The following is a 25,170-nucleotide window of genomic DNA, read 5'->3' as shown; positions in this document are numbered from 1 at the left end:
GCGCACCCGCATTTCCTGGGGCAGTACCTTATTCACTGCCACGTTAGGTGGGAAATTTCTGAGAAGCAAGGTGACTGAACCCTGCTGTGTGGCTCTGGGCCTGCAAGCCCGTCCTCACATTGATCTGCGGGTGATTAGAACAGCAGCCCTGGGTACTGGATCCAGGGCGGGGAATCAGGCTGCATGGACACCAAGGGGTGGGCTGCCCACGGGCCTGGCAGCCCCCATGGTGCTGCCCGCTCCGTTTATGTCCATGTCAACAGATCACTCCCCTGCTCTCTACACCTGGTCCCCTGCACGGAGCACATCTCTAAACAAGCACTACGGGCCTTGTGATGGCCTCTTGGCTGCACCCAGACCTTGAGAATGGTGGGGAACTTCCGTCCCGAGCGTGACTCTCTTTCCTGTGCGGGTGGGGACCCAGGACGACCAGTGACACCAGGGGATGCTGTATCTCACCTGAGGGCCGACCACACCCGGGGGGCCTGGAGGGCCGGTCTTGCCTTGGAAACCCTGCGAAGAGAGAGTTGGCACACTGAGATGTCCAGAGCGACCCAACAGAAGGCTCGCCCCCGCCAACCCTCACCCCACCCCCAAAGAGCGGACGTCCCAGCCCTCATTTCAAAGGGCCATTTCTCTCGTTTCATTTTGCGTGAATTTCAGGAAGGTCGTGAAGCCAGACAGATTAGTTTCACCAGCTGCTTCCCGTAGCCCTGGTTTGTGCTGAGAAATACGTTTTAAAACCGTTCATCTTTCTAATGTCACTAAGCGTTCATTTTCTGAGCAGACTTGGTGTCCCCTGTCTGGAGCCACCTCTGGCCTGCATCTCGTCAGTGACTTTGTGGAGACTGCCCTGCTGCTGTCACCAAGGCTCCCGGGGCAGGGCAGGTGGTTTCACCACCGCGTCCCTCTGCACTGGCTGAAACTGGGACGCGGTGGGGACTTGCAGCGCAGCGGCTGGGAGATATTCTTAGCTCGGTTGCACAAGAATCTCTTGCTTCTGCTCTTCACAGTGGCACGGAGACACCCATCTGGCTGCACCGCACACACTCCCCTCCAGAGGAGAGGGCTGACGGCAAAGCAACGCGACTTTAATTTCCGGCACGTCTACAGAGCATGGCACGTGCCGACAAGAGGCCATCTGCAGGTGTCACGCGATGCTGGGGAAGACGGCAGATGCTACGCCCGGGAGGATTTTAGTGGAAACTCTTTAGAGTCTGGAGAGGGAGGTGCCTCGTTGAAAGCCACAGCGAGAGCTGCAGGGTGAGCTGCCCGCGGGGCTGACGAGCGGGCGCCTCTAATCCACTGCACGACGGCCAGCGTCGTGGACCAGCCGCTGGACCACACAAACCCACAGCGGACTCGGCCCCTCGGCACATTCCAGGAGGGCTCCCTTCTTTAGGCCCAGCTGAGTTGCATGCAATGGACTAATACGGCCATGGTCAATGCAGCGTTCCCCGTAGGCAGCCTTTACAGGGTCAGAAACAAGGAATGGTGGACAGGTCGAGGGCACCTCCCGCTCGGCGGGCCGGGCAGCAGTGCCCAAGTGGAGGCAGGAGCCTGGGCGTAAGCAAGAAAGGCCCCCCGCGTGGTCCACTGCGGGGACCGTCCACGGCTGCTGAGGCCGGGATCCGTCTCTAGCCCCTCCCGAGAAACGGGCTTCGCGGTCGCACTTAGGAGATGCCATGACCTCTCGTGTCTCCGGCCTCTACAGATAGCACAAGGCAACACCCCAGGGAAGACCTTTCTGGAGGCGTCTGGACTGGCCCGTGGAGGACATGCCACCCCAGGTGGGTCTGGATGGGGGTGCCCCTGAGTCTACGGGGGCAGCTGGGCGTGGCAGGTGGAGCCGGGAAGAACCTGTCCTACTTTCCCAGCAAAAATAAGCAGCTTCATCACTTTGCCAGCCTCTTCCCGGAACAAGGCAGACGCGGAAGAGCACACACGACGCGAAACCTTCCATCTTGTCTCCTCAGAGAAGCATTAGAGAAGAAGACGCAAAGCTAGGAACGTTTTCATTTTTCTCTATCAACAAAAGAGCAAAGTAACGTCCATTTACCAGCCACAGAGCGCTGTGCGGAACCCGGGATGGTACAATTACAAGACGTTTCATCAGAACAAGCCGAAGAGGGACAAAGGGATTTTTTAAAGCAGAGTCACCAAGAACATGTTAAACATATTAAACGTGCCCGCAAAATGCCCTTTCACGCGGGGACTGCTCTTCCTGGGAGCGTCCGCCAGAGACCTCTGGCCACAAGGACACGGGGTGCAGAGACAAGGGGGCCTCTCGGCCACTCTCCACCAATCTGGTGACAAGGACGTCACCAGGCGCTGTGAGTCCCCAGCTGTCCAAAGCCTGGAGCCCCAAGGTCACAGGTTTGCCCACACCCTTCCGGGGCACAGGCCTGGAGGGAACACAACGTGACGCTGGGACGAATCCCCAGTGGCTCCCGGGACCAGAACGTCATCACGTTTCCGATAAATGCTTTTCCTAGAACTAAGAAATGTGGGTGTCCTGTAAGTCCAGCTGACAAAGGCTGGAACGGGCATTGCTACAAGTCAGGGCCAGGTCAAGGAGAGCCTGTGACAGCAGAGACGCTGGCCCTGAGCATAGCCAAGGGCCCAAACTCCACCCTGACCGGCCACCTGTCCTCCTTCCTATAAAAGGGGACTTGGAAGGAACCCTCCAGGCCCCCTGCCGTCAACCCCGAGGCCGGAAGGGCCTGGACAGACAGGGCTGGGGGCGGCATAAAATAACCAAACGACAAACGGAGAATCTTCCCAACTACTTTTCCAGATCAGATGCGCATAGAACAAACCAGCCACACTCAGACTGCTGCGGGAGGAAGGAACGGCGGCCGTGCTAGGTTTTTGTTTGTGTCATTATGGTTTCACGTGTGACCTTGGACCAAACTGGCCAGGACGGCTTGCAGCCAGCGCCTGCCTTTGCACACAGAGTGTCACAGGGTGGCTGCCTGCGCTGGGCTCTCCCCGAGGCCACAGAAGATGGCCCGGCCCTCAGGGGCTTTCCCCAGGCTGACCGCCTCCCATAAGCTGATGGGCAGCAAAGCCCAGGTCCCCCAGCCCTGCCCATACTCACCGTCTCTCCTCTCTGTCCAGGGTGTCCCGGGAGCCCATCCTTGCCCGGGGGCCCCTGAAGAAAGCAAAGGAAGGCAGTTGCATTGTGTTCTGAGACGCACACACCTTCGGGGTTTTGTGCTACACCAGGCAACAAAAGCTGCTACTTCATTTCCAAGGCAATGACGGCAAAGTTACGGTGACAAGTACCACGTGGGACCCAGGGTCTGGGCACCGTCCCCCTGAACGCTCACAACCACCCTGAGGGTCACCGCCGTCTCCCACGGGGAGAAACCAAGGCAGCGAGAGGTCAGCAGCTCCCTGAGGTCCAGCCAGTGGGAGGTGAAGGAGGATCAAATGTGTCTGGTTCAGAGGCCAAACTCCTCCCTAACCCCGCCCCCAAGCAAGCGCCGTGAGGCACTAACTCCAGCCACGAGGGGTTTTTCTTTCTCAGAGGAAACATACTGTGTCTGTTGTGAGTTGAACTGTGTCTCCCCCAAAACAGGCTGAGGTCCTAACCCCTGGAAGCTGTGACCGTGGCCTCATTTGGAAATAGGGTCTTTGCAGATGGAATTAGGTCAAAGTGAGGTCTGAATGGGTTAGGGTGGGGCCTGATCCAGTGACCAGTGGATAGAGATAGAGAACTTGAAGACACAGAGCGACAGAGAGGCCAGGCGAAGATGCAGACAGAGATCTGGGCGAGCATTTGCAACCCAAGGGCGGCCGGCAGGCGCCGGAAGCTGGGAGAGGCCTGGGACGGATTCTCCCCGAGAGCCCTCAGAGGAGGAATCGGGCCTGCCCACACCTGGATTTTGGACTTTGGCCTCCAGACGGTGAGAGAACACATTTCTGTGGTTTTAAGTGACCGGGTGTGTGGTCATTTGTTATGGCAGCCCTAGCGCCCTAAGACAGTGCCAACTAGAAAATCGTGATGGTCTAAATGAAAGAGGGGTCCGTGCTCCCCAAAAGCAGCTCTCTCCAGCCTGAGCTTCCGGGCAGGTCTCCCTCCCCACCCGCCAGCTGCCAGGAGGCCGCTGGAGCCTCGGGGAAGATCCAACATCTCTGGGAAATCCTGGGCCAGCCCCACAGGGAAAACGCAGTACTCACCGGGGGACCCTTTGGTCCAGGGAACCCCGTGGGTCCTTGGGGTCCGTTGGGTCCCTGAGGACAGAGAATGGCCAGTATGAGGAGAGACATCTTCTCCCTAGCATCTGGGGGGGTCCAGCAGCCCTCACCGTCGGCTCTCTGAGCACAGGCACCAGGCATGATTTATCACTGCTCCCCATGACCTCATCTCTATTTTTTCCAGCCCTTGCCCTCACCGATGTGAAAAGAAGTCCAGTCAGGGGCCGAGGAGGCCAGGTCACAGAACAAGGTCGCTTGGGGCAGCACGGGCCCAGGACCCAGTTTCCTGACATCTCAGCCACTGTCCCCCCAAACCCCAAGGCAAGGACCAAATGGATGGGCTCTCCATCTCTAACCGACAGAAGACTTTACTCCCAGGGAAGGCTACCTCTGACCCCCTTTCCATTTTAGGAAAACCCTCTCCTTCGGCAGAGTCAAAGGCTAGCCTCCCTCTCCCCCGCCCACTGGGGAAGAAATGCAGGGGGGCTATTTAAGGCAGGCTGCTTTCCTGCAGATGTTCCTAGAGATGTTTCCGGGATGTGTCCAGATGCTTACCCGTTCACCCGGAGGGCCGGCCGGGCCATCGCCTCCAGAGTTGCCCTGGGAAGGGAGGGAAAGATCAAGAAAAGCTTATTATTATTTCTACTATTACTAATTTTGAGTAAAGACTCTGGCTCGTGACATCATCAGAAGTTCAGGGTCACATACTGCACGTGTGCCCTCCTGGAGGCTCACCCCACTGGATTCTCAGTAAAGAGCCAGGCCGTGGATCCCAAAGGCCACCTGTCCCCTGGCCGCTCCAGGCACACCTGACACTGAGCCGGCATCCCCGCGGCTGTGACATTCCAGGAGAACACTCTCCCGCTGTGGGACAAAGGCCACGCTTCCACCAGGGGGTGCAGCCCAAACTCATGAGAAGACGGGACACAGGCCCCGTCCCGGGGCCCAGCCGGCACCGGGCAACAGCTGAGTGTTAAGTCAGCCTCCGGGGAGTGTGATCGTGGCTCAGAGCTCGTCAGGGAAGTATGTGTGTAGCCCCCGGGCCGGCACATCTACCCGGCTCCGCACCTCGGCCAGCAGCGGGCCCATCTCCTTCGCAGGAATGCACTTTGCAAATCACATCCTGGACAGGACAGGACCAGCCCGCCTGGCCGAGGTTTGTTTCCACACTGATGGTGGCGGGGGGCGGGTGAAATTGGCTTCAAGGCCCCAGGGCAGGAGGAGGGGATCCAGAGGATTTTTCACCAGGGCAGGAAGAACTTTCTTTAGAATCCCAGCAAAGATGTCTCTGCAGCTTCCAAGCCCCTTCTCAAGAAAAGAAATGAGACCTCCCCATCAGAACTAGGGCGGCGGGGAGAGGGGGAATCTGTCCAAAGCCTGGCTGGGCCTCACCTCCTGGAGCTGCGAGGCTTCTGGCTGGAAAGTTCCACGGGGGGATGGCCCCGGGCAGCCTCTGCCACGTGACTCAACCTGACCTAACTCATCCAACGGCTGGTGGAGGAGACCAGCTCCGTCTTAAATACCCCCAAGAAAACTTCTTTCTTTCTTTTATTTTTTCAAGTGAGAAAGGCCATGGGGCACCCTCAGGTGCTTGACATTTTGGTGCACCAAAAACTTTGGTCCAGGGCTTCCCTGGTGGCGCAGCAGTTGAGAGTCCACCTGCCGACGCAGGGGACGCGGGTTCGTGCCCCGGTCCGGGAGGATCCCACATGCCGCTGGGCGGCTGGGCCCGTGAGCCATGGCCGCTGAGCCCGCGCGTCCAGAGCCTGTGCTCCGCAACGGGAGGGGCCGCAACAGTGAGAGGGCCGCGTACCGCAACAAAACAAAACAAAACTTTGGTCCATCCCGGGGCCACAGAGGATACTGAACATATACCTTGGGGCCAGGCTTCCCAGTGATGCCTCGGGGGCCTCTTTCACCCCGTGGACCCTGGACAAACAGGAAACAAGACAGGTCAGCTCCAATCCTCGGCGTCCCTGACGCCTCCTTCCCCACCCCGCCCCCCGCTACTGGGCATGCTCCCACAACCCGCTCCCAATCGGGAAGATGGCCCTCACGCCCAGGGTTACCGTCGGGCCTCGCTGCCCCCGTGGTCCCGGCTTCCCAGGTGTGCCCTGGAATCAGAGAAAAAGGGTGTCGGTCAGTCACTTGACACACCTGTCACTGTCTGGGCGGTGGCCCCCCTCCTGGGTGATGGAGAGACCATGCGAAGTCAGAAGCTAGGAAAGACCCTCCTCCTGATCTTTGTTTTAAAGGAAGACTTTTCAGGGTGACAGGATCCACTGTACATCCAATACACACAGCTTTATATTTCTGTACAAGGCCTGCTGAAATCCAGTTTTCTTCCTGCTGCCTGATGGATGTTAACCATGCTTATCTGGTTTCCTTCCCACAAAGCATCTAGCCCTCCCTCCTCCCCCCTCCTCCCCCTTCATCTCTCTCTCCACTCTCTCTCTCTCTCTCTCAGCAGGGGTGGGGGGAATCATTATTACAAGAAAAGAGAAGGAAGTCAACCCCTTTCCTACATAATTTACTTTTGCTACAGTTAAGGATATTAGCCATTAAATTTTCAACAGGCGCTGCAAACGAACGAACTTACAATTTAATATATAAATCATGTATCCGAGAGTCATCTGCTTCTCACCTAATAGAATTTAGACTCTTTCTCTCTCTGTGGTTTTGCATTCTCCAAACCAAGGAAAACAAATGCACCGCGTTTGTTTTTTTCTAAAGCAAATATGTAACAGCCGGTAAGCGCAGTTTACCTACAGCACATGGAAGTAATGGATTGATCACGGCTCCTATATCTGCACCACTTCTCCATGCATTTTCCGGGAATTTTTTTTTTTTTTTTTTCTGGTTTCTAACGATAAAGCCCAAGATGGATCTGTATTGCTAAAGGCCACCTGATACATTTCCTCTCACCATCTTTCATTCACTGCCAGAATCAAAACTGCTTTCTAGAGCCTCCCGTTTTGAAGTGAGTTTAATAAAACCTTTTATGATAATGAGGTGATTATGATGCTTTTTAACGATGCACTCTGGGTCTCGCTGCTTTCATTAGATGACGAGATCTTTCGGCTTCAAATAAACATTTGCCTACAAAAATGAATGAAACATCTGCTTTCTTCAAATGATGGACTTCCACCAGCAGAGACACCGTGACCCACCCGGGTGCCTCCCTGGCATTTGTGGGTGAGTCCAGCTGGCACGTCATTTCACGCCCAGCCTCCACCCAACACCACGACCCAGATCGCAGCTCTGATCTCGTCACCTGAAAGGCTCTGGGTTCCGACCTAAACTAACTGTGCCCCGGGCACTGGGAGCGAAACAGAGCCTCAGCCACGGATTCTGTCAGGCCTCCCAGGCGGTGCCACGCTCTCCAGGTTTCCTTGTAAACGAACCCAGGGTTTTGCATCCCGGTGACTTACGTCACTGAACAGAAGGTGCCCCGTCCACGGCTTCCTTAACAGAATCTCCGTGAGCGCCTGTCCTTGTGCCCTTGCGGGGGAGGCACGGGCCTTCCCAGAACTAGCCTTGCTCGAGCCAAGATGCCCGACGCAGGCGGCGGAAGCCTCCGGTCGCTGGTGGTGTTCCTAAGGGGTTGGCTCTTCCCAGGCAGGGCCGGCTGGGACCCCGCCTCGGCCCGGGGTGCGGGCCAGTGACAGGGACAGACCGTCGACTGCTCACATGACAGCCGGCTGTACGTGGAATCCACAGCCAGCAGTCCCCCAACCCAGCCAGCCCCTCCGCAGAGGCCACGATGAGGCGGACAGGAGGGCACCTGCCGGCTCACAAGCAGCTGTCAGACGGGAGGCACACGCGTGTCAGCACACACGCCACCCGTCACGCTGAGCGTCCCAGCACTTAGAAGCATCCATCGGACCAGAATGTCCAAAAGGAGAGTAAAACGACCTCTCCACTGAAGCACAGCCCGCCGGCTCCCTTCCCATCCGCTCTCCACACCAGAGCGGGGACCAGAGCTACTCTAAAAACCTCCCACGTTGCTCCCCCGATGAAAGCCTGGGTGGGTCCCCAGGGCCTGGGATAAAGAACACAGGTCAGCTGTTCACCCCCCAGGCCTCGGCCTGCAGGGGCAGCCACGGCCAGCCTTCCTTCCCCTCCTCCCTCCCGCCTCCCAACTTCCGTCCCTCCTTGGGTCCCAGGAATGTCACCACCTCCAGGAGGCCTCCCCTGACTGCTGGCTTAGGCTCTTCCTCCTGGGAGACACCCCGATTCACCTGTCTTTCTTCACACTCTGGGTGCCCTCTCTGGGCGGCAAGGCCCCCAGGGCCCGGTACTTCACAGGACCTTAGAAGCACCTGCTGTAGAAGTGTATGAGCTCTCTCCAAATGGCCCCAGTCACTCTGAATTCCAAAGCCAAGGGAAGGGCGGGGGGACAGTCACACCAGTGGCCGCCGGGGACTCCTCCGTTCGCCACGGCTCAGGGGACCAACCGCGCCAGACAGCTCACGAAGCAGAGGGTCTGGCTTCCCTCGCGATGCCGGCGGGGGTGAGGGGCTCCCGTCCCGGGCTGGGCTGGCTGCCTGGATGGTCTAGACTGGCCTCAGCTTCTGTGTTTCGCCTCCAGCCTCGGGAGTGCAGAAGTGGCCTGAAGATGGACACCTGGGGCCCCCGTCCCAGGAGGCCTGGAGTCTGACCTCTACGCTCTGGGTCCCGCCGCTGTCACAGCCCCCAGAGCTGTCCCCCCTCCTCCTCAACCGTAGAGCAGGATCGGGGGCCACCAGCACCAAGGCCGCGGAACTTGTGTCTCTCACACCTTCCCCACTCTTCCCACGGTTCCCATCCAAAGTGCCATCACGTCCACGTGGAATTCCCGTGGACGACGTCTCAAATGCAGTGGCGCCTTCGGTCAAGTGCTCCGTAGGGATGCTCTGAATCCTGGGGCCTCGGCCCCTCTCACCTCCACCACCGCACACGCTGGTCACCGTCCTCCACCCCTGAGGCGAAGGGTTTCCTCTGCCCACTGACCCTCCCAGGCTCTGCCCCTTACTCAGGCCTCCTCCTCCAGGCCAGCCCTGACCCCCTACCTAAAATCGTAATTTTCCCCTGAATTCCCTCTGCCCATCCTGCCTTATTTCCTGCCAGAGCACCTGCTTCACTTACTGATCTCTCCACGGTCCCGGCTCTGCAAGGTGAGCACCCCCAGGGCAGGGATTTGGGTTTTTCCCGCAGTGTCCCCCAGCCTGGGCTCACAGAGCACCCGGGACATATGGGCAAGGCAGACACTCAACAGTCTGCAAGAACAGACAGACACAGTGACATAAGAACAAGCCTGTAACTCAGCTTGACGAGGACGAGAGAGCAGAACGGGCACCGACACTGGAAGTTCAAAACCACGGGGAAAGGACTGCGGGAAGGCCACTGCCCCGGGAGACATTTCCCCCTGGATTCCTCAGCGTCCCCACACACTCCATCCTCTGAGCCAAGGACGGCGAGGGTGCTTGCGGGCAGACAGCCTCGGAGTGGAGACCTGGGGAGATCTGGAGTCCAGGGCAGGAGAGCCAAAGTGGATTCCTCCTTCCTTCCGTGGGGAAGGTTCCAGAATAAAGGCGTCTGTCTGTCCGGAGGGGAGGATGGGCAGACGTGCCGTGAGTGCTGAGTCTCGTGACTCCAGGGTCCTCTCCTGGGTGCAGGGACATGGGGAGCCCACGGCTAAACAATGAACGCTCGGGGTCTCAGACCCGGGGGCTTGTCCGTCTGCCAGGACGTGCACAAAACGGCGGCGCTAACTTGTTCGCTGCGAGCCGGCTGATCTCGGACGCTTCCTGGGGACAGACGTGGCCATTTTCCCCGTGGAAAATGTGCCTGGGCACACCTCTCCCACAATGAACAGACGTGTGCTCCAGTCATGCCTGACCACGGCCCAACCTCTCTCTTCGGGAAAAGCTGGCATCGTTGCCATCCCAGCTCTCTCTAAATGCTGGCGGCCACACCCACCCATGTGGCCACGATACAGCCACATGCAACCCGACAATCCCTGTCCATCCCGAAGTAGATCGTTTCCTCGGGGTGTCCAGGTTTCAGACCCTAGGAACCGCGTCCGAACCTCAGAACAGGAGGAAGTGTCCCGGTCCCAGGCCCCCCTGCTTTCCAACAACTCGTTTTCAGTGGTGACCCTGGTGATCACGTGCTGACGTACTGGAACAATGGCCCGTGAGGGCCGGGGGGCATCCAGGCATCTGCCCAACAGTCTCGGCTCGGGACTGGGGAGGCTGAGAAGCACGAGGGGCAGAAGAGGGCGGCAGAGCTTGGACCAGAGCGCCACGGCCCCCAGAGCCACGGCCAGGCCTCTGCTGCTCAACGTGACCCCACAGGGCCTGGACCTGCAGTGCAGCTCCTCCACGGAAGGGCCTGTGTCACATCACATGACCCCATTAACCGTCATGACCCCTCTTGGGGACTCTCACGGCAACATGGCGCGGAAAGCCCTGTGCTCTCCACAAGCTCAGGGGCTGCCCACCCTGTCACCCCGCGGTTCCCACGCTTTTACCAGACCCTGGACCACTTTTCTCAAATGACAGTCTTTCCCTGAAGACACTAGTCAGACTGTCCCTACCAGGAAGAACTAGACAGACAGGTAGGCAGGTAGATGATGGACACACAGACAGTTACAGACACAGACACAGACACGATGTAGACATGACATACGTCTAAACATTGCAGATACAGACATAGGTATAGATACGTCTAGACACCGATACAGACAAACAGGTAAAGGTCTCCCTGTGCTTATGCCATTGACCTGCACTCAGAAAAGTCCCCGTCTTTCTCTTTTGTGAGCCTGGCAGACACGTTCGTGCACGCGGATTTTGGATGGTTGAAGTCTTCCTCCCTGCTTTCAAGAGATCTCACTGTCTCTGCTCAAACGCAGTAACGTTAGTTTGTAGCGAGCACGCTGAGGAGAGGCAGCCCGTCCGTCTGCACGGGGAGGACCAGCCCGGGGTGGAGGGGACCGGGCCAGGCCCAGCGTCTTCCCCGGGCCTGCTCTGCACATACCCCACACGCCTGTGGACAGGGCTGCTCCGAGTCCAAAGGCCCAGGCGGACCCTTCCTGTCCTGTTCGGCCGAGTGGCAGTGCTCAGGCAGCCTCCCATGATTTCCCTAAGCAGCGCTCAGGGCAGCTCCTGCAGGAGGGCCTGGGCCGGCAGGGGGCTGGGAGGGCGGCTCCCGCAGCCTGAGCCCTCGGATCACCTTCCCTCAGAGGGACAACAGAGGGAAGCAAAGCGCGTGGCACCCGGCGGGGTCCCGTGACAGCGGCAGCGTGGGAAGAAGAGGAGGGAAGGTCACTTGACCCCGGGTGAGCAGAGTCCGTGAGATACAAGGCAGAACTCCTTTCCTTCCTTTTAAACTTAGCCTGGAGGGAAGGTCACTTCGGCTGAAAGAGGAGAATCTGGGTTTCGCCAGTGACCCAAAAGAGCTGGCAGGATGGCGGCTGTGCAGGAGAAAGCGCCGTTTTCTCAGCATGCCTTCCCCTCGGGCCTGCTGCCCTTTCTACTGCGGCACTGCCCCTCCCAGGGGGCCAAGAGGCACCAGCGCTCAGTGGACAGGCTTAGGGTCGGCTGTTCCAGAGAGCAGCTTTGGCAGCAAAGTGGGTGAGAAATAAACAGGACGTGTTGGGGAATACACCCGCGAAATGCCAAGGCAACAGAAGGGGCCGCCTGAGCAGAGGCCAGACCGTCCTTACCCGGCCACCCTTCTCTCCGTTGGCACCAGGAAATCCGGGAAATCCGATAGAACCCTGAAAGAGAGTGAATCAGGGAAGAGGCTTGAGAGCTGGTCAGCAGGATGAGCGACGCTGCCTGGGCAGCAGGAAGAGTCCGTTAGAGTTCATGGTCTCGGACCGAACTCACCCACTACCCACCACCCATCCACCTGTCTACCCACCCACCACCCACCCATCCACCCACCATCCATCCACCTGTCTACCCACCCACTATCCAACTATACACCCACCCATCCATCCAGCAAATCACCCACCATCCATCCATCCACCCATCTACCCACCCTCCACCCAGCATCCATCCACCATCCATCCGTCTATCCATCCATCCACCCATCCATCCATCCAACCACCATCCATCCATCCATACAACCACCATCCATCCATCCACCCACCATCCACCCATCTACCCACCCTCCACCCAGCATCCATCCACCATCCGTCTATCCATCCACCCATCCATCCATCCACCCATCCATACAACCACCACCCATCCATCCATCCACCCATCTACCCACCCACCACCCAGCATCCATCCAGCATCCATCCACCATCCATCTATCCATCCACCCATCCATCCATCCAACCACCATCCATCCATCCATCCATCTACCCACCCACCACCCACCATCCATCCATCCACCCATCCATCCATCCATACAACCACCATCCACCCATCTACCCACCCACCACCCAGCATCCATCCACCATCCATCCACCATCCATCCATCCATCCATCCATCCATCCATCCATCCATCCAACCACCATCCATCCATCCATCCACCCATCTACCCACCCACCACCCACCATCCATCCACCATCCATCTATCCATCCACCAAACCACTCATCCACCCACCCGCCTACACAGTATTTCCTGAGCATCTCACAGACTCCAAATTTAAAATCCAGAACTGAATCCTCACCAGGCTTCCCCCTTCTCCCTCTCTCCACACTCTCCTCTCACACACCCATCTCTGCAAAACACTGGTGTTTTGGAAGAAAATGGAACATGTGCCACTCAGATTAACTGGAGATGATGTGTGAATGTCACACTTATGACATTGGTTTTCTGCACCTTGTTGCCATGTTTCGTTATCTTCCCAGAACACCTCTAAATAAAGCATGGCAGCTTATAAAGTCAGAAGTGAATGCAAATTTATGCACCGACTGTGGCCTCGCACAGCTCTTTAATTCTAGAACTTTACAAGGTGCACACAGGCAGGGATGCACTTAAGGGCTTCGATTGGACGAATATCCAAACACTTACCACGTGAGCCCCCAGTGACACTGTCTAAAGCATTTCTTCAGCACGTCTCTACTCTCCGCGTGACTTAAAATCCTGACCTGAACGTGTGCTTAGACCAGGAAAAGTTGACCGATGTTCAAACCTTGAACTTCTCCTAGGGTGCTGAGCTTTGCCAAGCCACCCATGTGCCCGCCTCCCTGTTCCAAATGGGAGACTGTACCGAGCTTCAGGGCGGGAAAACCTGGGATGCAGGCTTCACCGTGCTCGGCTCAGGAGCTGGGTCACCGCCCGAGGACTGTCCAAACTGCCTGAGCAGCTTCAAGGTTCTGCCCTCATCTTCCCAAAAAGCTGCCTGAACTTGATCTATATTCTCCCCCTACTCCCGTCTCTCCCAAACTCCTCCTCTCTCTCCTCTCCTCCCCTAAAAGGACACGCATTTCAGGACAGCAAATGGGTCCATCAGCCTCTCTTCCTCCAAATACAGTGGACAGCACTGCAGTCAGCAACGACATCACGGCAGATGCTACAAAACTCCTGGTTCACAGCAAACCATCTCCCCTGCGTGATGGCTGTCGGCTGCTGAGTGGGGGCCTTCGTGTTCCACGGGAAGGACTGACGTAAGCATTGCCATCAGCAACAAGGAAATACCTAAAGCTAGCAGCCCAGCCCATGGGGCCCTTCCTCTGCTAGCAAGCGGGCTGTCAGAGGCCTGAAGCCCAAGGGAGGCAGGATGCACGGACGCAAACCCCAGAGACCCCACGAGTTCTCTTTTGCTGTTAATTATGTCTCTAGTGAAGGCAGCTGGTTATTTTTAAGGAAGAACCATGAATAATAAAAGGCGAGATTAAAAAGAATGATGTTTTAGTGATTTGCAAAGCCTCAAGGAGCTGTTACACGTAAAATAAAGCATGATTTCCTATAAGAAATAGTTCATCTTTCTTTATACTCAGTTAGGAGCAAATAACTTTTGGATCTCCAGGGTGAGTTAAATCTGACGAGAGGAACACGAAGTTCTGGGTGTGGAGAAACCAGTGCACCGCGGTCCCCACGAGGCCAGGGGCACTGAGGATCCCCAGGTGCAGCCCACGCTCAGCTGGGTGGTCCCTTCTCTGAAAAGGCTCACCTAACTGTCCAGGCCCCTTCCTTCTGACTTAGCCGACCACAGACGGTGGTGAACGGGGGCAGAACCGAGACACAGCTACTGTGACCTCCTGCTCTGTCGCAGCAGCTACGCCAGGGAGGGCGAATGGGTGATAGTGTGCGGGGCAGGGAGACGCCAATTGTCAAATCTAACAAGGGAGTTAGTACGTTACCTTTGGCCCTTGTCTTCCTGGGTAGCCGGGCAATCCTGGGACTCCGAGTTTTCCCTGCGGAAATAAAGGAGGTGAATTCCACGGCCAGCTCTGTACTTCTCTGAGCAGAGAGAAAGCCAGCGTGTCTTGGCAGGGGACTGGAGCAGGCTGGAGTCTCCAAAGGCCGAGGACACGGTCATCACGGAACGCGCCCTGCCTGGTTTAAAGCAAAGGGCCCTCAAACAGGGATGGACGCCACTGCTGAAGTGACAGTGGGTGGAGGCAAATCGCTCCAAATAAAGGGGAAGAGTCCTTTATCTGCGACATTCTGGTCAATCCTTTTGTAAAAGAGTTCCAGCCTTGGGGCAGGACAGGGCGAGATGACTGGGCCACGCAGAGCCGGTTCCTGTTCGGGGGTGAAGGTAGGGTGTAGGGGAGCAGGACGAGGGTGGGCGGCCTCCTGCAGGTTGTAGGAGCAGCTGTCGGGAGCCCTAACCCCACCACAGAAGATGGTGCACGTGGGTGCCAAGCTCAGACCCCAAGCTTTGTGACCAGCGGGAGGAAGGAACTCTTCCAGGAGTGGATTTGGGGACAAGTGTGCTGGGTGGAGTCAAGGGGACAGGAACCACGTCAGGACTCGCGCCAGCTCCCACCTGGAGCTCAGCCCGACCAAGCCACCGCCTGGACGCCCAAGGCCATCGGGAAGAGACTGTCGCTGGGAAGCGGTCAACCTCCTGTGTCACGTACCTTCTCGCCAGGGGGTCCCAGAGGACCTGGGTCGCCATCGACCTCCACGACCCTTGGGACCTTCAGGGACCCGTCCTCCCCTCTGGGACCAGGTGGGCCAATCTCCCCCCTGCAATTCAGAAAGAGAAGGTGAAGGAGACCCCCAGAGTCTCTAGCCCCCAAGGTCACCCCCCCACACCATCTGGGAGTGAGGGACCGGATCTCAGGCCAGGGCGGTAAGAGCCGCTGGGCCCCCTCAAGCAGATGGACCCTCGTCCTCGCACCGAGGAGACCAGGGCTCTGCTGAGCGACTGACACCCCTCGGGACCCACACTTAAGCCCTCGCTCCCCTATTCCCAATGACCTTCTCCAAATCAAGCACCTCTCGGCTAAAATAACTTCGGTGACTACGGTAGCCCTGAACTGCTACTTCCCCAAAGAGAGCAGAAGTGCCGTGCACTGGGGGAGCTGCTTTCTTCTCCTGAAGCCCCAGGAGGTATCAAAATGGACCACAAGGCCTGGCTGGGCCACGCCTGGGCGTCATGGCACAAGGGAGACCCACAGGGTGTATCCAGAGATGGAAAAAAACGAAATGTCACCTCATCCAACTCCCCCAAGTAACAGGTGGGGAGGCCTGAGCCCACACAAGGAAGAGGGCCTTGGGGCGTGGCCAAGTGCAGCAGCAGGGGCGTGGGCCGGCCTCGGAGTGCCCACCCGGGCCCTCTCTATTGATGTGTTCCCCTCCGATCACTGGTTTCCGGGAGCAGCTGCGGAACAGCTGTGCAAACCCCCAACAGAAATGTGTGCTGCACAGATAAAGAAAGCTAATGACTCCCTTATTCCCCAGCCCCAGTGTGTCTACAGGCCGAGGACTCTCTGTCCCTAAGAGGTGCTTTTCTCGTTCAACAAAAGAATCCTTCCCATGCTTTCTGAGCACTCAGAAAATTAGGAAATGCCGAGCACTGGGCAGAAGTTCCTCTCTGGGAGAAATCAAGACTGAGGAGCCTCACTGCCCAGCTGAGGGAGTGTCCCCGCCCACCCCAGCCCCGTCCATCCTCATCCAATTCCAGCCAGAGGTCCACTCAGGGTACGGCGTGCAACTGTGGAACGTCTTTTGAAAATGCGCTCTCCTCGTATGGACCCAAATGTGTGCATCAAGTCGTTGGGAAGGAAGGTAAAAGGGACTTTCACCAGCCAGACAGAGAGAGGCCCTCACAAGTGGGGAGTCGTCACCGCAGAGAAAGTTCTAGAAAAGCTGTCTTCAGGAGCAACATAACTGGGACAGGACTGTGAAATGAACCCCTCTCTTTTATTCCCCTCCCTTCTGACAGAGCCCCGGATCACGTCTGCCTTTTCAGCGCGGGACAAGGCGCCAAGGGTGCGGGCTCTCTGGTCCCGGCAGGTGCTGGTAAGGCATCTGTGTTGTGGAGCACAAGGAGGGCGGCCTGTATGACAGCCCTGTTTCCACGACAGCGTCCGGTCCAGGCATGTGTGCCGCTGCCCGCCACAGCGGGCCCACCGGGGGTGTGGGCATCCCCTCCCTTCTGCCTGGCCTCCGCTCCTTCCGAACTCGTCGGGGGAACTCCCAAGTGTCCCCACGGAAGCAGGCAGCCGGCGTCCTAACCCCACTTCCTGGAGCGCCACCTGTATCACCTGCTCACCTGCACGAAAGCACCGCCAGCGGCTTCTGTGGGGCGCCAGCCGCGTGGCACGCGCCAGCCCTCCCCAGCACCCACCAGCTTCCCTGGAGCTGAGGCTAATCATTCATTAAGAGCCAACTAGGTTGTTGCAACCTCTGACAACCCGGCAGGAGGTCCCGGAACACAGGGGTCGTCTGGGGGTCCGACGAGCAGCTGAAGAGGTGTTTGGGGGCCAAGACACTCAGAGCGCTGATCAGGGTGTGGCCCTGCCAGTGACCGGCCGGTGGCCTTGGTCACGCTGCTACCCTCCCTGGTGAGCTGGGTCGTTTCTGCGACCCCTTCTTCTCTCCCAGACGCCTGTCACCCTTCTTGACCCAAAAGAATTGCTCTGCAAACCAGGGTATCAGCCAGGAAAAAAAACAAGCTCCCCCTGACCCACTAATGCAGGGTAAGGACACAGGGCAGAGGGGCCAGGTGACCCTGTAAGCAGGGGCTTAGGACCAGGTGCCAGCTGCCATGGCTCCGAACGGGAAGCTGGGGAGGAGCTGGAACTGCCGGCGGCCCAGGAGCCTCCATGGAGGCATCACCTCTGTCCTGAGAAGCTGCCCTGTGGCCCCAGAGGGGCCTCCCGCCCAGCCCATCTTTCCCTGCCCCCGAACACTCACCCGATCTCCCTTGATGCCCATGTCTCCTTTGAAGCCCGGAAAGCCGTCTTCACCCTGCACGGGGGACCGGAGAGCGCCTCGGTCTGTATGAGAAAACCCACCGCCCAGGCCCCCCCACCCAGAGCCTCTGGGCCCCAACACCAGCGCCAGGCATGCTGGGTGGAAGATTGTCGGTGCCCGACCCCCTGTCCCTTGCAAGATGTGCTCCTGTCAACCCTTTGCATTCTGCGGTTCTGGCTGGCTTTGCAGCCTTCAGTGGGAGCGCTGCAGCCCTGGTCACCCTGTTTGAGCTCAAAAGCTCTGCACGGCCAGGCGCTGGGCAGCCCAGCACCCAATCTGTCAGCATCCATTTCTCGGAGCATCTGTGTCTCGTTCAAGCATCACCATAGGCCCAGTAGCGGCGGACGGGCAGACGTTTGAGTACGGGGAGCCAGCTGAAAGAGCCCCCAAAGGGAACGGGACTACTGCTGATGGCCTTATGGGTGGGGGCGGGAAGAGCTCTCTGGAAGGGACAGGCATCGCCCGGAAGGGTCTGGGGGCGTGCGCTGTCCTGCCTGCAGGCTGGGCCAAGGACGAGCAGGTGGCCGGCGTCTCTCAGTTACCTAGTCCCGCATTCCACGGGGGAGCTGTACACATTCGTGCTATTTGTGAACCGGGGGATTCAAAATGTCAGTGGCCTACGGTCACTCAAGTTCCCAGGGTGGACCTCCCTGGCTCTTGGCCAAGCCCCTGAGGGAAGGAGGGGACACTCACCTTCTCGCCCTTGGTGCCCTTCAGACCTCGGATGCCGTCTGCCCCCTGCGCAAACAGAGAAGTGAGCAGCCACAAGCCCGAGCCTCTACGGACCCCACAAAAAACGGGCCTGACCCCCAACACCAGGGGAGCCTGAGCGTCCCACAGTCCCCTCCCACTGCCCCCAGTCTAGGGAGAGAGAGCTCTGTGGGCGTGCGGGGCGTCGCCCACTGACACCCTGTGCTCTTCCAGAAACATCTCGGTCTCTCTCTCGGTCTCTGCTTGGGGAGCAGAGGGGGCGTGAGGCCTGAGCTCGGGCTCTGGAATCAGGCAGACGGGGTCAGGCCCCCGACGTGTGGCCTCTGACGAGGCCCCAGACTTCTGCTCACTTGGGAAGAGGGGGTGATGACAACCCTCACCCCGTCGCTGCTGGGGGCAGGGGAGGGCACAGGAAGCCCTGGGACAGTGCCCGGCAAACAGCAGGTGCTCAGTGAGGGGAGCTGTGTGCCATCGGGTGATATTCATTCTCCATTATTATTAACGTATAATCATACGTTACGACGGTAGCAATAATAATTACCACTTAACGACACCAGCCACTCCCACTGCCCTCATCACATCGGCTCAGGACGTTCTAATCCCCGTGACGAATAAGACTGTCAGGGCAGGACCAGCCCCCTCCCTGTCTCCCAGGTAAAACCACTCCACGCCCAGAATGGACTTGGCAGCCGTGCCCCCCACCTGCCAGCAGGGTACAGAGCCTGCCCCCGACTGACTGCCAGAAGCTTCCTCAGGCCACCAGCCCGCGGGGCCCCAGAGAGGCCGGGCCTCCCGTTCGGGTCCAGCTGAGGCTGCAGCCGGGTCCCTCGGGCTGCCAGCTGCCCTCTTGTAGCAAGAAGCGTGCACAGAATCTGCAATTCTGAGCCTTTTCTCTGAGGCCCAGGAGAGCTTAGAAAAGCTGTGGAGGGACAGAGGGACGGGGCCGGACAGACGCAGAGAGCTGGGCTTGGCCTGTGCCCATGGCTACATCGGCTTCAGGACAGAGGGGAGGCCGGTTACCCCGAAACCCTGACGCACTTCCAGAAAGAAGAGGGTAAGACGGCGTTGCTCAGATCCCTCCCAGACCTAAAGTTCCACCGTCTCATGACCCGCCCGAGGCCAGAGGAATGGGGCCAAGGAGACGAACAGACCAGGGTTTCCCAGCCTCGCTCCATCGCCTTCAGGGTCTGGATAGTTTGTTGTTGCGAGGCTGCCCCGGGCAGTGTAGGGGGTTGGACGGCCTCCCTGACCTCTGCCCTGCCCCTCCAAGCCGAGACGATCAGAAATGTCTCCAGGCGTCCCTGGGGGAAGACTCTGCCCTGGGGCTAGAGCACCCATCATGGCCCTGGTGGTCCAGCGCTCAGGGAGCGAGGTCAGAGGTCACAGAACAGCCCAGTGGAAGGAGTTGCTGGGCCAGCGGCTGTGAGGGCACAGAGGGGGACAGGGCTTTCCCAAGGCCACCAGCGAGTGCGTGCTGGGGGACTTCCGCCAGCCCACCCAGCTCCTGTAGGCTCAGGGAGCGGCTGATTTGATTTGCCGACAGTCAAGCCCAAACAGAGCCCTGAGGAAGGGGCAGGTCAGAGGGCGGCCCGGGGGATGCTTAAAGGTCAGTGAGATCAAAGAGCTTGGAGGGGCCCCTTTCCCAGGAGGAGGGCAGGGCTGCAGTGGAGGGAAGCTAAGGACCTTGGTCTCTGACGGTGACACCCGGACTTCCCACCCCACCTCCGCTATCAGCGCCCTCCGGGGCTCATCACGCCACGGGCTCTGCAATCTGTTTCTCCAATGAGAAGAGCGTTCAGTCTTGCTTCTCCTTCCACCCTCCGCTTGCCCGTCTAGTGGGACTGCTCATATCACGGGTGAATTTAATCAGACCGACAAGATAAGAGCGTTCTCCACAAACATCTCAGGGTAGACACCTTCCCGGCTCACAGAATCAGCACCACGCGTTGGCCGTGTACGGTGGCTGGCACAGGCTCCTTGTGCAACGGGAACTTGTAAAATAAACGCGCACAGAGCTCACACAATCGGCACAGTTGCTAAATCACCGCCCTTATAAACTCACGAGGCAGCATGTAGGGTGAAAGCCTGTTTCAGAGAGAAGCCGCCTGTCTAAGGGTCCTGACCTGGGGCATCTCTCTGCCCTTGACCTTGGAACATCCCAGTTCTGGGAAATGGACGTCGGAGCCCCTTGGGGGCCCTTGGGGTCAGGATGGGGTACCTGGTTAGGAATAAGCAAGTCCAGGGTTGAGTCCTGGCTTCTGCATGGATTTACGGGTAATCTGGGGTAAGTTAACTAAAAACTGAAGTCTTGGGTTCTGTGCCCTCCACACAGAACCCTGATGTGGAAAAATGCTTGAAAGTATAAAGGACCGTGAACGACACGGGGAGGGGACTCCGGAGCTTACGGGTGTGTTCCTGCAAATCCCCCAAGATAAACCAGATGTTTTATACATGTTCGTATATATGATACTTCGCATCAAATTCCAGTCATTTTGAAAGAAAGACCCACCCTTAGCTTCCCTGTGGGTGGGAAGCCTGAGACTGAAGACACAGCAGCATCTCCACCCCGAGAAAGAAGGGCTCTCCCCACACACACCCCTGGGGGCACGTCCCTCTGCGTGTACACGTCCAGAAGCAGCATCACTGAGACCGAACTGCACAGCTCAAAGCAAACCCAGTTAGCTCAGGGCAAACAGACAGGGCCCTGTGTCTGGAGTATTGCTCTGGACCTCTGCGCCCATTTGACACGGTCCCGGGAGCCTTTCAACACGCTGTGAATAAATGGACGTCTCCCACGAACGCGTCTCCCAACAACAAGGTCTGCCCAGATGTGATCGGCCTGGAAGAAACAGCTCCAAGCATCCCAGGAAAGGGCGCCCAGCTCGTCACCTGGGCTGAGATCCACTGCCTCTGAGGGCCTCCAGAGCAGCAGGTCACTTGGCAGGTGGTGATAGTAAAAGGAGGATGGGGCAGAAGGGTGCCGCCCCGTCCCGGCAGACGGCCACCACCGCGTTGCTCGCGCTGTCCCAGATGCCCCGGGGAGCGTGTCCTGCCCCACTGCAGCCCCTCCTGGACCCGCGGGCCCCTCCCTCACCTGCTCCAGCCCACATTCTGGGCCCCAACCTCCCAGACCAGGGCCACCCCAGTTTTGGGGCAGGAGGGAGGTCAAAGCACAGAGGAATCTCTAAAACCGGCCCAGCCGTGCCCCGCAGTCCCGACCTTGACCTCCAGGAAGGCCTGAGGCTGTGAGACCCTCACCTTGACTCCACGAGGGCCTGGGTAGCCGATGGGGCCCTGGGGGCCGGGCGGACCCTGGAACCAGAGGGGAAAGCGCGTTAGGCCTATCTCAGGTGGAGGGCGCAGGGCTCACTCTGGGCCACCCCCTGCATCCTTCCAGAACAAGCCAGAGAGCTTGCCTGCCCCTAGCACACTGCCCTCTCGCTCCGGGCAGAACGGATGGACGTCCCAGGTCGGACCCGCGGGGGGTAGGCATGCGGGCACTGCCCAGCCCCACGGGGAAGGCGCGTCCGCAGGGGTGTGTCAGGATGGGTGAGGACAGGGCTGGAAGCCCCTTCTGGACTGGAGATCCCAGAACGGGGGCGGGGGGCAGCCCTGCCCATCCCGCAGGAGATGCTGGAGGGACCGAGGGCACAGCCGGTACCCACCTGGCCTCCCTTCTCTCCCGGAGGGCCTTCTTTGCCAGGGTGCCCCTGTCAGGAAAGAGAAGGCTGGCGTGAGTCAGCGGACTCTGGGAAAGCAGGCCTGGCCATGCCCCAGCTTCCCTGCAGCTGTCTTCGAAACGGAGGGTCAGAGCCCAGGTCCCTCCCATTTCCTCCCCACCCCTCCCCACAGTGGCTTGGTCACCCCCAGTCCTTTAGCCCCAACCTCGGCTGCTTCATCTGTAAACTGGGAATAATGCCGGGCCCCGGCAACAGCAGAGGGGAATGTGCTTCAAAACCCACAGATGGGCTCCAGGCCCCACTGTGCACCAGTGTCCCCTGACTCAGCCACAGCCCAGCCGGCCCCCAAGTGCAGTGGGAGGGGACAGTGACACAAGGGTGTTTGTTCAAGGCCACCCAGCAAAACCGAATCGGTGGCCAAACAAGGACAGTGAAGTGGGACCAGACCTCCCAGGTCCCAACGCACCCTAGGTCTTCAAAACCACCCCCCCAGGTGACACAGAAGCTGAGTGCAGGGGAGAATATACATTCTACCCCACAGATGCAGAGCTGAGGCCCCGCGGAACTGCTCACGGCTCCTTGGTCACTGCCCCCTCCACCCTGGCCCCCATCAATTCTATTCTCAGGAACTTGACCTTCTCTGACTTTCTGACCCAAGCTGGTGACTAGGTTCAATGCCTCTGAGTTCACGAGCCAAACACAGATGATAAAAACAGAAACAGAAGTATTCATTATCCGGAAATACAGTTCTACCCCCAAGGATTCCAGTAAAGAGAGGCCATGTGGTGTGGTAAGAATGCTAGCAGGGCAGGGTAGGGCGGTCTGGTTCTACTCCTGGTAACACCCAACCCGCTGTGTGACCTTAGGTAAGTCACTTGCCCTCTCTGGGCCTCCACTTTCGAGTGTGTAAAATGAGAGGGTGGGTTGGCTGCTCATCCAGCTTGATTGTTCTCAAGTTCTAGGATGCTACTTGTAGAACACAGCGGCACTGTGGAGACCCAGAGCTCATCAACTCAAGCAAATGACATGTGTGTGTTCTTTTCAATTTGTATTAGTCGTGGACTGGATCTGATGCCATTGCAAACAGCCTATCACGGTGGCAACGCGACGGGAAGGATGCAGAAGTTCCTTTGCAGGGTGGGGTACCCCAGGGAGCCCTTGAGGACACTTAGGCACCGGTCGGACCACGCCAGCTGCCCGGGCCTGGAAGGGACACACTGCCCGCCATCCCCCTTCCCAAGACGAGGCTCACGGCACCAGCAACCCAGGCCGGCAGGGCTGCACCCAAACGGTGCCCAGGAGAAGATGCTGCCCTGGGAGGGCTGGGAGGGAGGAGGGTCCTGCTCCTTTTGCCATGTGGGCTCTTCATGGGCCTTTTTTACAGTTTCCATCAAACCCAGAATTTTTCTGTGAAGGAGCTGAGGTGATGGACAGCTGTGGTGAAAGCCAGGCCCCAGAGACACACACGGGGGGCAGACCCCACATCTCACTCACGTGGGGAAGAGGGCTGACCCCTTCACGTGGCAATGACCTCACTTACATGGTGGCGGTAAGAATAGACCTGATGACAGTGTTTTGGAAGAGATAAAAGAGAGGGACTGATCGTCACCATGATCACTGTTTGCTTGTTTGTTTTCGGCCGTACCAGGCGGCCTGCAGGATCTTCGTTTCCTAACCAGGGACTGAACCTGTGCCCCCTGCAGTGGAAGCGTGGAGTCTCAACCACTGGACCGCCAGGGGAGTCCCTGCCATGATTACTGTTGTTTGAATCAAGGCCAAGCTTCTTAAATGCATTCTCAGTTGTAACTTTCTGGGCATGAGAGTCACTTTCTGGGGGGGGAGCACAAGGCTCATTTATTTTAAATGTTTGAACAGAAAAAGATGGAGAGGAAATACATCGAAGTCAGAGCAGCCGTTTTCCCGCCGTGAAAGGCCGGACCGCTTCCACCCTCCTTTCTACTCGCTGGCCTTGCCCCAGTATTCTATAACCAGCAAGACTCTGTAATGGAAAAGTAATAAAACTTAAATTATGTGTATTTGATATTCTTCTGATTAAAAAAGCAATATATGTTCATTGCAGACAAATGGAAAAGTAATAAAGCTTAAATTATTTGTATTTGACATTTCTGATTACTAAAGTAATATACGTTCATTGTGGACAATTAGGCAAGTGGAAAAGAAAATTAAAACCCTTCATAACCTCACCACTCATAGCAACGGTGGCCAAGGGTGTGATATAGCACAGCTAATCTATTTTCTCTGCATATTTGCATGCAAAATCGGCATCAGAAGATGTATTTTTAATTTACTGTTATATCGTGAGCATTTCCTCATGTCACTGACTATTCATTGGAATTCAATTTTTTCCTGGCTCTGTAATATTCCCATGAGCCGTGATTCATCGCCCGCATCCTTTCTGTGTGCTGCCCAGATCAACCTCACGATGTATTCCAGATCATCGAGTCTGCCCCGAAACCCCTCACACTTCTCAAAGGCTCTGAAATCTCTTTCTTTCTTTCTTCAGCCCAAGCCACGCCAAAGCAACACAAAGGGGAAAAGGAACAAACCCTCTCTTTCAGGTTGATCAACCATGGGATGCCTCTGGGATACTCTGTTAAGGAGAGTATTTTTAAATCTTCTGCTGCCTCCCGATTCACCTAAGACAGGGATTCCGCTCCCCTCAGCCTGCAGTGTTGACGTTTTCCCTTTTTATCTCTTGCTTTGAGCACCTTCCGTGTTGACCCGGCACAACCACACTCCCTTGGGTCCTTCATACACTCATATTTTAAAGTGTGATGGTTGTTTGGGGAAGAGAAATGGAGAGGCAGCCTCCTGGCTCCCTAACCCTCTTAAAGGTCCCTCTTTCCCCACAGAATCTGAAAGGAAACTGGTGACCCTTTAGGGACCCTAGTGACTGGAGTTTCAATTCAGAGAGAGGGATTCCAGGGTGGGACCAGGAAGGTCAGGGAGGCAGGGGCCGTGTAGGCACCGCCCCCTCCCTGACAGGATGCACTGAGGGAAACGCCCCATTGACACCCAATACTGCAGAGGATGAACAGAAAAAAATGACTGGAAGGATGTACATTCACCTGCTATCAGGGTTTAGCCCATAGGAATGGGACCAGAGGTAGTTTCCATTTTGTCATTTTATTTATTTTCCTAATTTTCCAGAAGAAAATATCTTATCATTAGAAAATGCAA

General features: G+C 57.6%; 1 protein-coding gene across 1 annotated transcript in view; it reads right to left on the bottom strand.

The window, feature by feature from the left end:
* The window catches only part of COL5A1 (collagen type V alpha 1 chain), a 163,621-nt gene that overhangs the window by 36,636 nt on the left and 101,815 nt on the right, over positions 1-25,170 (bottom strand). The window contains 15 exon segments of the mRNA XM_032634394.1: positions 460-513; positions 3,101-3,154; positions 4,186-4,239; positions 4,759-4,803; positions 6,079-6,132; positions 6,273-6,317; positions 11,912-11,965; positions 14,509-14,562; positions 15,235-15,274; positions 15,276-15,301; positions 15,304-15,336; positions 17,513-17,572; positions 18,272-18,316; positions 21,548-21,601; positions 21,955-21,999. Of these exon segments, the coding sequence (XP_032490285.1) occupies positions 460-513; positions 3,101-3,154; positions 4,186-4,239; positions 4,759-4,803; positions 6,079-6,132; positions 6,273-6,317; positions 11,912-11,965; positions 14,509-14,562; positions 15,235-15,274; positions 15,276-15,301; positions 15,304-15,336; positions 17,513-17,572; positions 18,272-18,316; positions 21,548-21,601; positions 21,955-21,999 (717 nt within the window).

The sequence above is a fragment of the Phocoena sinus genome, chromosome 6 (assembly GCF_008692025.1).
Source record: "Phocoena sinus isolate mPhoSin1 chromosome 6, mPhoSin1.pri, whole genome shotgun sequence".
NCBI lineage: Eukaryota > Metazoa > Chordata > Mammalia > Artiodactyla > Phocoenidae > Phocoena > Phocoena sinus.
This window is presented reverse-complemented; position numbering and strand designations above follow the sequence as displayed.